Raw genomic sequence first — 13226 nt, forward strand, 5'->3', positions numbered from 1 at the left:
ATATATCTGATAATTTATTATCGTGACGTATAACTAAAAAAAAACTAAACGTTCATGTATTGGGTTTTAAGGAGTTCGATGAGCGTAACAAATCAAATCAAAATCAAACAACAAAAATGTTTCTTTTTTTTATTTATTTAATATAAAACAATGACAGTTCTATAGCAATATGACAGATATATTTGTGATGGTAGCGGATTTTAGCGAGAATTGATTTTTTGTCAATCAAATCCCCATGGTCATAGACTTACTCCAGGAACCCGGTATGAACTTGGTGTCTCTGTAATCTACCGAAGCAGACCACAAGCCCTTATCTAAAATACTGGTATGTCACTCGATTGCCTCTTAAAGATAATGTCAATTTGTATCAGATTGAATGCATTGTTTCATGACAGTGCGGCTTACATGGTGTCAATCCAAATTCTGTACAAAATCAGCTTTTTGAAGCATTCAAACCACTCCTGACAATTTAGTGATTAACTTTGTTTGTACTAGGGCTACATAACCAATTTCATTATCTTTACGTTTCGTCTTAGACTCGTCAATGCATAACAGTCTGTGTTGAACTGCAGGTGGCATAACAGTTCAACATGAATTGTTCTGCACTGACGAGTCTGAGACGAAACGTAAAGACCCCTGACAAGTTCTTTCACGAAAACAGCCTCGTCGTACGTCGTGCGTGAAGTGTGAAGTGGGAAAAACTTTTTGGAAATGATGACAGTTCAACTCAAATTTGACCAGTGTGACGAAAATGTAACTTAAATGACGTTAAAAGTTTTAAAGCGATATTTTTTTAATCTTACGATATATTTAATAAGGCACACTGCCTTAGCTCTTAGATGCCGAGGGCAAAAACGATAATATTGACAAATATTCAAGCTTATCAGCAGTTGAGCCCAAAGACGATGGATAAACGATAAACTATGGAGGTAAAGTGTGTAACTCGAGTGGTACATGTAGTAAAATTTGCGCACTGTAAAACCTAGCCGTGGTACATTTGAACTGTGTGTAAAATTTGCTCAATCAGCGTGGCGAACACTTACAGATGTCACCACGATCGACACGAGGTGCCACCACGATTTGGGTGCCGCTTTCACATGGGACACAATTTTGGGTGCAACCAGACCCTGTCAGCTTGGAGCGAAGTCAATCTTCAGTTCAGCAACGCCATCGCACGGCATCACATTCAACATATCATGTCAATTGTATGGGTGCGCAACCCTGCTATTTTGGCGCGCACGAATTTGACATTTTTCTCCCCTACTTCTATGTATAAGATTCGATGCGGGCTCGTCTGGGGGCGACATGCTCGCAAAAAAGGATGTTGCCAATGATTTGTTCGGGGAATGTGAGAGCTGGATATCTTGTTAATATGGTGTCTTTGGTGCAACATTCACTTCACGCTAGATTTTTGTTTTGCTGTTGATTAAAATGAAAAGTTTGTTTTTGTTTTTTCCATAAGTACGTTTATTTCTTAAGGCAGTTTACATAAGTTTTTTTTCGCCGTAGCATCACTCTCACATAGAATTCTTATCCTAGTATAATACTAATATAGTCACAACGATTTGAGTTTAATAAAACATATTCCTCTTATTTTTAAATATCATATTATTTGAACCAAACGATTAACTGCTATAAATTATAAAATAAGCAGAAATTTTTATACATTTTGTTGTTGATTTATTAAAATTTTGCTATTGGATGAACTAATGGACGCAGTAGGAGCCAGAACTAAGTCTTAAAACTAGAATTCGATCGGTATAAAACAAAAACAAACTTGTCATTTCAACCAACAGCAAAATAAAATACTAACGTGAACTGAATGTTGCAGCCAAAAGGTGGCACCTCGTGTCGATCATTGTGACATCTACAAGTGTTCGGCACGCTGAATGAGTATATTTTGCACACAGTGCATATGTGAGCCTGTATATCTGGATTGAAGGACTATTTGTAGATGTTGTGTTTTGTGTTGTTTTGTTCTGATTTGGTTTGATTTAAGTTAAAGCGGCTCAGTAGTGGTATGCATCAAACAACATCGATATTAAACCATAAAGCTTGCTTCAGATAGAATTGGAACAAAGACAATTGCCTGTATTTCAGTTATTTATTATCGAATTCAAGATCTTTTTTTATACAAATGTAGGGTTTTCTTCATACTTTTAGGAAAAAACACGGATTAAATTATTCGTCACGGTTTCGAAGGAATTCTCGAATTTTTCCTGTAACACGGCTCATTAGGCGGCGCACACCTTCTTCGTCCATCGTTTTAGCTATCTTATTCCACCAGGTCGTTATCTGATTGATGTCTTTGACAACCTTTTCCTTTGCCTTGAGTCTCCTCTTCATGATTGCCCAGTATTTCTCAATGGGGCGGAACTGGGGGCAGTTGGGTGGGTTAAGGTTTTTCGGAACAAACTGGACCCCTTTCTCTGCATACCATTCTTGAACGACTTTGCTGTAATGACAGCTTGCCAAATCTGACCAAAACATTACGGGATGGTTGTGGGATCGAATGATCGGCAAAATTCGTTTTTGGAGACACTCTTTTTGGTATAATTCCGATGTCATTGTTTTATTTGTGACGAAAACTTTCGTTCTTTGCCACAACTGCAAATGCCTTGCAAAATCATAAATTTTCTTGTAAATTTGTCGGCTGAAACAAATTTAAATTTGGCTGGAACATCCCATCGAGCCGTTGCCAAGTAAAATTTTTGACCTGGGATTTACCCCAAGTCAGCCTTGACATAGGTTTCATCGTCCATCAGAAGACACCCGTCGAACTTGGTCAGCACCTGGTCATATAGTTTCCGAATTTTGACCACACTATTCTGTTTTATGGTCCGATTTGGCTGTTTGCTAGCTCGATACGACTTGATTCCTTCCCGGAGTCGAGTTCTCCTCACGGTACTATAAGCAGCATCGAATTTTCTGACCAAATCACGGTCCGACAGATTGGGATTTTTCTTAATCGTCTTCAAAATCTTACCACGCAGTTTCCGGTCGACAGTTCCACTCCGACGATTGGCTTGAGGCTTCCGAATCGTCGTCAATGTTTCCTTATACCGTTTGATAACGCGCCATACGGTATTTCTGGGCAATTTCAACTGTTTAGCTAGCCTAAATGCAGACCACAATGGATTTTCCAAATAACTGTGCACAATTTTTCCCTTATTTCGGCTTCCATATTGATTGTTCACAAAGTACAGTTGATATGCGGAATGTCAAAAATCATACGTGAAGCTGACAAAATTCGCGACACGTGGGCACCAAGAACTTCCGAATCCGTCCACCAGGAGCGCCACAATATGAGCAAAAGTTTGTTCCAATTCTAATTGAAGCAAGCTTTAAGAATCCTCTGAACATCCTAGAACTTCGATCAATAGAAAGAAATTGGCCAATTGTGAAGCGAAACCTTGGGAAATCGAAGAACAAACAAATAATGAGAAAGATTTTTGTCAAAATGGCTTCCAGATAGGTATGAAAAAATTATGTTATAAGGTTTCAATTTCTTAGATATAGTTGAGCGCATACCTCATTTGAAATGGGATAGATTATCGGGATTTCGTATGAAAAAAAATTTAATAAAGAGACACCAGTCATTATCTGTGGAATAACAAATTGAAGTTTGACATTTAACTAATATTCGCCCTTATTCTGAATAACGACGTATTGATTTTTCGATCGAATGTGGTTCGATCGAATCATAGCTACCTTTGATTTTGCTAGCGTTATTAGGAATACGAATGAAATACGAGCGAAAAAACGATACGACGTTATTCAGAATAAGGGCGATTATAGCTAGATTTGACCTTATTTCTCATATCCTGGATTACGTCATAGAGATATCGAATCAATACTGCTAAAATTACAGCATTACCTTAACGAATCTCGATTTTTATGTGTACTGGAAAAAGAAATGAGTTTTTTCTGCTAGTCTGTTCTTTATTTTCTACCATTTCGCAGGGTTTAACAAAATCTTATATCAATCCCTAGTGGTTGTATTTTCACTGTACCTAAAATGAAACGAATTTCTTCCATCAGTACACCGGAGAGTTAATAATGTCACGCAGGCGACGGGTTTGTTTATCCGGTAGACGAAAAAAATTGTTCAGCACGTATTCGATCTCCTTCCTAGTATGCAATGGCGGCCATAGTGTAGTAATTGCCATATGCCTGAAATACGAGCATACGATACCGGTCGATATATTACGGAGGTAAAAATTCTACTACAAAATACTACCAACCGGTGGAAGCGCATCGAATCGTAGGCCGAGTTCTGCATCAGTTCCAACATTTTCAATTCGTGCTTGAACATTTTGTCGTATCGAACCTTATCCCGGTGATAGCGCTGGCGGCAAACGACAGGACTGTGAAAAGATGCTTTACATACTTTAAGAATAGAAATAAACTACAGTGTCCACTCACTAGGTCACTTGGAATTTCGAATAGCTCGGATGTATAACAGTATCTACGGATGTATGCGATTTGGAAGGCTCCTCAAAATGCACGGATTGACGAGTATCTCGAACGCTGCGCTTTTTCCTTCCAGCCATGAACGTTTCAAATGTAGTGTTACATAAAATTCATGAAATTTTCCGCAAGTGAATTTAATTGCAGAGCCGAAAGTTGTACAATCCGAACTAACTGAACAAACAATAGTTTCGTTGTCTAGGATACAATCAAGTTGGAATATTGCGTGTTTTTGTAAGTGGGTCAGCAAGGCTGCTTCCATGATTGATTGTTAAGAGTCATTTCGTATTTCGCGCACTTGCAAGGTCAGTTCAATCAAACATAAAAAATGCTTCGAAATACTGCTTACTAATCCATTGGATTTTCGAGAGCTTGCATTGTACATGGAACTTTTCAATTGATTATTGATTATTAATTAGATTATAAGCACCCACATTGTTATGAGCAGAAATTTAATGAAATATAACTACATATGTTAGTTGCAAATAATAGCTTATGCGTTGTAGTAAATCAAGAGCAATATTCGCTATTATGTGTTGATTCGATTACAAGTCCATCCAAGGAATCTGGTTTGCTTGTTGACAGCCCATTGTTTAGTTGCATCTCCTTTCATCATCCGTCATCATGTTTCGAAATACATATCAGCGAGGTTTTCTAATTGTATTTTCCAGTAGCGGAAGTAAACCGCTAGAGATATGGGATATAAAGACCAAGAATGGTCATGCCAAACGTGTAACGGATGAAGAACTCAAATTGATGTCATTTGAGCTGATGGGTGCTAACGTGGCCACCACCTACATGGTAGCCCCGAAGTGCCCGTGTCCTTCGTTGGGTATAAAACTACCGTTTTTAGTTTTGTTGGTGAAGAATTTGAAGAAATTTTTCTCTTTTGAAATTCAGGTGACTGCAAACGTTACTTTAAATGATTTCACATTATATTTTGCAATTTTTGTAGATATTGGATGATCATAGATTGTTGCGCCGCTTTCGTGCTTCGAACTACCAAAGTGCCACTAGGGTTGATAATTTTTCCACAGCTATGCCACTTGCTCTTACGCCCGGTTGGAATCAAATTCAATTCAATCTGGCCGATTTCACTCGACGAGCTTATGGAACAAACTATATAGAGACGGTTCGAATCCAGATCAATGCTAACGTTCGAGTCAAGCGCATCTACTTCTGTGATATTCTTCGTCCGGATGATGAGCTTCCTCCCCAGCTAAGACTACACCCTCCGTTGAGACCTCACAAAATAAGTGACGCTCTCAGGGGCAAGAAAACGGCCGAGCCGGAAACAGTTAGACCTCCGACTCCCGAGAAAGATGCGACAGGGGAAAATGGTGACAAAATTGAGACAACCGAGAAGAGTGACCATACAACAGTATTGGAAGAGGTTGTGCCTCAGCAGCGAATTTCTTCTATTGTGATCCAAACAGTGACGCAAGATGAACTCGAAAGTCCAGCTGTTCAAGACATTTACAATGAAAATGAGCTCATGGATAACGTGAATCCCATCGATCAAGTAGTGGATGATGGAACTGTTCTTGAAACTGTTGAAGATTTGGAAATTACTCCTGCGGAAATTCCGCAGATGTCTGCCACAGAAATTGAAAATCAATATTTTTATTAAACTAATTAATTTATTGAACATTTAGGATATACAATAAAATTTTTCGTCTAACATGAATACTAGGACAGGACCTGACAACTGTCTTCTTTTTCTAGAAAAATATTTCTCTTATTCCGGTTGCTCCTTGTTATAAATAATACATCCCACGCGACCACTGTTGTCAGTAGAGCTAGTTATTCATTCTGAAAAGCTGATCCCTTATGAAATTCGGCTATTTATAATTTAGAAACATTTAGAAAATTGTGGATCAGCTAAAAATATTGCTCTGAATTTATCTTGATCAGATGTTTGTTTTGAAGAAGTTTTTTTATTTAAGAAGTTTTTTTATTTAAGAAGTTTACTAATATTTTTCAATAGTTCTTATTTTTGAGCAATTGAATTTTTTCCGCAGTATCAACTAAAGTATAAAGTGGCTGTCAAATGTACTCATATGCTTTACAGATTGACAGGAATTAAAAACAAATTGAACTTAAATCCAATTGAAATTCATCATTTAAACAATATGATGTATCAAAAAAAGTAAAATGGTCATCTACGGATTTTGAATCTATTAATCATTTAAACCACTTCTTGACCAACCACTACATACACACCTAGAAAAAATTGTTTATATTTATGTTCTGAGACCGACATATATGAGCGTCAGAAATGACTCAATTTTACAGTAAATATAGCTTATGTTTAATGCATTTTGACATATTTTCAAGTGCTAAAACCTGTAAATTTACACGTTTGCTTGAAAGGCGGGTATGTTTGACGTATATTTATATCATTATTGTAAAATTCAGTCGTTTCACGGATTACGTTCTTATGAATTGTGTCATATGTGGATTTGCGTTACCTGTAAATCTCATAATTTTTTTTCTGTGTAGTTCATTTATGAACTTTTAAAGTGTGTGTAAAGGAACACGGCCTTGAAGCGATTTGCGTAAATGGCAGATTTTTTTTTTAAAGCGCTAAAAACAGAGGTTCTCTCTACCGATCGGAAAAGGAAATTTAAGTCGATATCACTTACCGATCGCACGTTATGATGGAGACGCTCTTACTTAACAGACTGCGCAGGTATGAATTTGAAAGGAAATTTAATCGTTTGACATGGACAGTCCACTGAGTTTTGGAGTAAAATTTTGGGAAAAAACTATAAGCTACGCGTTTTTACAAATATTCCATTTCGATGTGTTTAATATACTACTAAATGTTTCAAACACTGATATGTGCAAATATGTCAAACATCAATATGTACATTATACAGGGTCCGCCATGTAACTTTTTTTAAACATGCAATAAAACACAAACGGTTCATCCGATTTCAAAATTTATTTCTTCATATTAAAGTACAATCCTTCCGGTTAATTATGGAATATAATTTCATTCAAATGGCTGCCTCGGCTGGCCTTGCAGTACGCCATACGGTCGGTCCAGTTTTTTAGTACATTTTCGATTGTATGCAGCTTTATTTCAGATATGGCTGCACGAATGTTGTCCTTCAAGGCTTGAATTGTCTCTGGCTTGTCCACATAACACTTATCTTTAACAGCCCTCCAAAGAGAAACCAAACGACATCCGAATTTCGACAGTTAATTCGATCTTCGAAAACTGTGCGCAGAAGGTCGATCGTAGCGTTGGCTGTGTGGCACGGAGCGCTGTCTTGTTGGAACCAAATGGTCCCTCTTCAAGTAACGGGAAGAACCAATCGCTAATCATGGCGCGGTAGCGCTTGCCATTAACCGTGGCGGTGGCTCCTGCCTCATTTTCGAAGAAAAATGGCCCAATGATGCCGCCAGACCAAAATCCGCACCAAACCGTCACTCTCTGAGGATGCATCGGCTTCTCCATGATAACGTGCGGGTTTTTTCGTCCCCCAGATGCGACAATTTTGCTTATTAACATACCCGCCGAGATGAAAATGTGCCTCATTCGAGAAGATGATTTTTTGGTAAAAATCGGCGTCTTCTTTAACCTGATTTTCATAGTAAAACTGCAATATTTAAACACGTTCCTCAAGCGTATACACAACCATTTTCGTTCAGTGGAAGAATAAAACTAAGTTTCTTTCAAATCAAAAGTGACATGAGGGTAACCAATGTCGAAATAACCGCTAGTTAAAAAAAAAGTTTGATGGCGGACCCTGATATTTTCTACTGCCCTTATTATTAGCTTAAGTGTTTAAAAGTTATTTTTAGTTTCGATCATAGAGGTTTTAACTATAATCTGTAACTATATAATGGGATTTCAATTGTTCGTCAACCATTGAACGGTGCCAAGTGATGCAACCACAAACGAATTTCCAGACATGACAGTCACGATCTTTTTTTGGCGCACATCTACGGTGCTACACGAAACTGGCAACAATGGTGATATTGAGATTTTATGCTACACTTAATATTTTGTTTGTTTTGATGTAATCAGCTAACACCATGATCTCTAGTGTATTTAAATTGACGGCTAGAGGACAGTTTACAACAGAACAGATATGAATTATAGCAGTTTTTCGCGTTGGAAGTAAAGGTAGCTCGGAAAGCTCGGAATTCCAAGTGCTAACACAGTAGATTTCCGACGTTCCATTATGTACTATGAAAAAGTCAGAGTAGATTGCATAAATGTTAAAACATCAAAATCTACGGTTGACGAGTATATGGAAGAAATGAGCATGATGACGACGACACGACCTGCCACTCGTCTATTAAAACTGTATCACAAATTTAACTACCCCTCAGTAACTCGTAATGTCAAAATGAAGTCGTTCGAAAAATATATGTAACTGGCAACCAAGACTAAACTGTTGTTTTCGAATAACAGTTGCCTTCACCGTGGCTACCGGTTTCGGTAATAAAAACAAATCAATTTCATATAAATTTGTAGAATTTTTTTCGTTTTGCTTATCTTGTTGGTTATTTTTAACAATTGTCTTTTTATATTATGGTATCGAAATGAGCGACAATGTTGACATTTGATTCTACCCTACTCATGGCACACTTCAATCGAAATGATAACAATGCAATTAATCTCGCGCTCCACCAAGCGGTGAGTGCGGTCATTTTAAGAAAGTCCCGGGTACGAACCAGATTTTTTAAAATTATTGTAGGCACATACTGTAGGCAACTTGTTGCATTCTGTTTTTAAATTCCATTGTGCTTGTGACTTGATTAAAAAGGAATTTCTCAATTGATTCATTTGCGTTGAATATTGTCAAATATACTATATATCAATATGGATCACTCTTGCGATTCCCGAGGGACATCACAGTAAAGTGCCGTGGCAAAAAAGGTTACTAATACACTACAAATGTTTTAATGCACATATGACAGTTTTCTCAATCAATACACTGAGCGAAACATCTATATGAATACATGGAATATTTATTGATATACACTGCACGAAAAATAAGCTGTAAATACGGTCTAGAATCGCAATCTGATACTAACGTAGTTTTGTTTAAAAAAAAACCCTATTTATATAAATATGTGTAAAATCTTAATGTTAGTTCCAGAATTTTACCAACATTTCCGAATTATGTTTTACAATTTCTTGATTTGAAAAAATACGGTTACGGTGATATAAATATACAATATCAGGTTGTTTAATAAATAAATAAATGCTTCAAATTAAAACAATTTAGTATATGAATAAACCGTAATTCGCCTCAACGAGAGCTATCTTTTTAAGTAAAAGTAATAAGCATAATTTGTTCTTTTGTTTACTGTTTACTGTAGTCATACTATTAATTTACATTTTTTCAGTGCTAAACAAACTTTCTATTTGTCGAACTTTGGAATAGTTCGTCTGTTGAATGAAACTCAATTATTTTTAGAAAATAAATATCGCAAATTTCAAATTTTGACTAAAAGTTTAAGCTATTCGCAAAACAGTTCACAGCAAGGGGCAGATCGCTTAGTACATGCACTTAAAAATTCATAGACAGTTTATAAATATGACAATTTTCTTTCACATTTTAACTTTCCCTGAGAGAAAAGATAATGTGCAGCTAATTTAAATTTAATGTCATGAACGAAATGAAAAAAATATCGCAATCAAAGTAACTTGTAATACACCGTTCATTTCATTTTAGTTCTGTTCTATATATCAGAAGTGATCTGCTAAACATTACCTTCACAGCCTATAGGTTTCGTCTTTTCAGCACTATTCATAACATTCATGAGCAAAGTTAAATACTAGGGTAACAGAGGTATTTTGGCCCACTTTAGGATTGATTTTATTTTGGCCCACTTTGAATAAATATCCACCAAATGTAGTAATATCTTTGAAAAACCCTTCCGCAATAGTTAATTTAATGTGTTTACCTTCAAATTTATGTAACATGAGTTATTTCACATCAATTAAATCCGATAAAATCGATAAAGTTTGTTAGGTGGGCCAAAATATATGAAGTGGCCAAAATACCTCTGTTACCCTACTTCATAACTCTTGAAAGTGAAGACGAGAGGTCTAAAAGAGTGCAATTCTATTCATTATTTATAGGTGATATTTACTTTCGTCAGAAAAAAACACACTTAAATGGGAAAATGTTCACACCTCTATGTGGGCATCATGCTCAATTATTTTTGACACGCTAAACGCATACTGCTAAAAATGACTGAACTATTAGCCTTTTCCGTCACGAGATAGTGTTACTGTGATGTCTTTTTCGATTTGTATTGAATTCGTTAAAGTGATCCATATTGATATATAATATATTTGATATTGTTTTACATTCTCGGTGTGCAAATAAAGGAGATTTTTTTTTCAGCAAATTATAAGCTATCTAATAAATTTTTTCTCTACTTTGATTAATAACACCAATAATATAATTTTTTATTGGGTTCTTTTAAGTGTACTTGTTTTAAATTTGTTATTCAATGCGTATGACGGTAGTTTTACAAGCCAAATGTCGTATGTTTGAGTCCCAACCTGGAAAAATTCTAGACATCAGTAGGCCATGCCATGGATCTGTATACTAACTTCGGTTTCGCTTGATAAAACTTAAACGCATGGTAGTATCATCAACCGAACGTTTTTCGCGAAACTGTGTTTGGTTTTCGAAACTGACTCGATTTTCAGTTCACTGACGTTGATTAGTGTTCAAAACTGGTTTTAAACAAACGGTTCGACAGCAGTTAGAGTAGAAACTATGAACGAATAAGAATCAGCTGCGAGGTCTGTTGAAACAGAAGGGCAAATTCCACAAAAAAGGATCTTTTATATAAAGACTTTGTTTTCCTGGCGGTACTTATTCAGTATACAAAGACTGTTGATATCAAAAGTAATTATCTTCAGGGATCATGAGGACTGGATCTTGATACTTGAATATGCAGTGTTTTGGAATAGGTCATGAATATGCAGTGCTTCGATAAAGGTAACAAAATTGCTGGAATCACCGACTTTCGATCGAAGCCTTGAAGACCCATAGGGTTATTTACTATTCGACTCAGCTCGAAGAGATAGGAAAATGTGCACCTTTCAACAATTTTTTTTCGCGCTCAATTTTCTCGAAGATGGCTGAACCGATTTCAACAAATAATGTACATAAACGTCAAAACTCATTACCACTCAATTTTCTTGTATGTGGATTAACCGATATCAATAATTTCAGGCTCGTTCAATACTAAAATAGGGCTGTGGATCGATTTTGAAGATGGTATGGCTGACACTTTGAGTTTCGAAAATTTTATCGTACTAGTGACGTAATCGTCAATTAATGACAAACTTGATATAAAACATAACCCATCCAGATGTATGTATAGGTTTCATTAGCAATAAAATGAATGATTTTCTTATTTGTTGCAAAAACCTATTAAAATGCTTATCTAATTCAATTTATCTATATTTATAAACAGATTGATAATATATGATAAAAAATATTGATTTAAGTTCTTCGTTTCCGAAATTTAAATACATTTCGAAATAAAATACGTTAAAACATGAAACAATCCTGATATATCTGTTGTTATAGGAATGAAAAAAAAGTTTACCCTGCATTTTTCTACGCATACTGAGGATGCACTGTCGGAGTGTAATTTGATTTTCCCCCTTCTGCCGAGTAACCCGCGTGCGGATGCATGTGGTATAGTAGAGAGCCGACGCGTTTATGTTTAAACAGATTTATTAGTGATTATGTTATGTGGATAAACAAAGCCACAAAAACTCAACTTCATGCACCAGATAAATGGTTTGATTGTATTACGCACTGTTTGTTTTTTTCCTGGACCTGCAGTGGGTTGATGCAAATGTGTAGGGGTCTGCAACAACCCACGTAGTCTCACGAAGGATTTGATTTGAAATTCTTAAATATGCTTTTGCGAGTACTCTCTACATTTTTTTTTCAAATTTAGAGTGCTGTATTGTTAATTAATGATTTTTCAATCAGAAGTTTCGACTGTTTGGATGGCCTTAGTCAATGGACATTTAGCCGCGTTGTATGCCTAAGCACGTTTTGGAAGAGGGAGCCGTAAAACTCAATTAACAACTCTATATCAAATCGTTAAATAACCTTAGGTAACCGTATCAATTTTAACCTCAGCTCCTCAATTTATGATTAAAAGATAAATTTTTATGTATGTTCTATAGATTGACTCAAAGTCTAAATTGAAAATTGGAGTCTTGGATTAATTCTTAGCATCAAGCTGCATTTATTGTCTAATTACATTGCCTCAAGGCCGAGTAATCCGTTGAAAAGTTTGGTGGCTCGACTAAAGTGATGACTACAGGAACGAATACCACATATTTAAATTAGGTGTTTTTCAGGTGAAACTAAGGAATTGTCGGTGGTAATTATTGTACTCTTTTTCGAAAGAAGTCGGGAGAGATTTTATGAAAGTCTCTGAGAAGCATGAGAAATAATTAAATTCGGTATCAAATGTCGGCCTACGTAATTTATGAACTGCCCTTTAGATATGTGTCGTCGACATTCTGATGCTACTGAATGAGACCTTGCGTTACCGGTTTAGATGAATCAACGGAGAGGATTTCCTTGCTCAATACAATGATGTTTTATTACGTCGACATGATTGCATTAATTTGTGAATATCTATTAAAGCCATTGATTTTCTTGGGAAAAATGTACATCATTTGGCGTACATTAAAACCACCAATATTTTGATCGAGACATGTATTTTTATATGCTTCTAAG

General features: G+C 36.1%; 2 protein-coding genes across 2 annotated transcripts; one reads left to right on the top strand and one right to left on the bottom strand.

The window, feature by feature from the left end:
* Nucleotides 1-3910: 3910 nt before the first annotated feature.
* LOC131439600 (uncharacterized) lies at nt 3911-4648 on the bottom strand. Its single transcript, XM_058610826.1, has 3 exons — nt 4426-4648; nt 4245-4367; nt 3911-4173 (listed from the first exon to the last, which is right to left on the bottom strand). The coding sequence occupies exons 1-3, from the start codon at nt 4551-4553 to the stop codon at nt 4038-4040; spliced, it is 387 nt and encodes a 128-aa protein (XP_058466809.1). The 5' UTR covers nt 4554-4648; the 3' UTR covers nt 3911-4037.
* A 412-nt stretch (nt 4649-5060) lies between these two features.
* Nucleotides 5061-6139, top strand: LOC131439599 (cilia- and flagella-associated protein 20-like). Its single transcript, XM_058610825.1, has 2 exons — nt 5061-5370; nt 5426-6139. Exons 1-2 carry the CDS (start codon nt 5095-5097, stop codon nt 6098-6100), a joined length of 951 nt encoding a protein of 316 aa, XP_058466808.1. The 5' UTR covers nt 5061-5094; the 3' UTR covers nt 6101-6139.
* The last annotated feature ends 7087 nt before the right edge of the window (nt 6140-13226 follow it).

The sequence above is a fragment of the Malaya genurostris genome, chromosome 3 (assembly GCF_030247185.1).
Source record: "Malaya genurostris strain Urasoe2022 chromosome 3, Malgen_1.1, whole genome shotgun sequence".
NCBI lineage: Eukaryota > Metazoa > Arthropoda > Insecta > Diptera > Culicidae > Malaya > Malaya genurostris.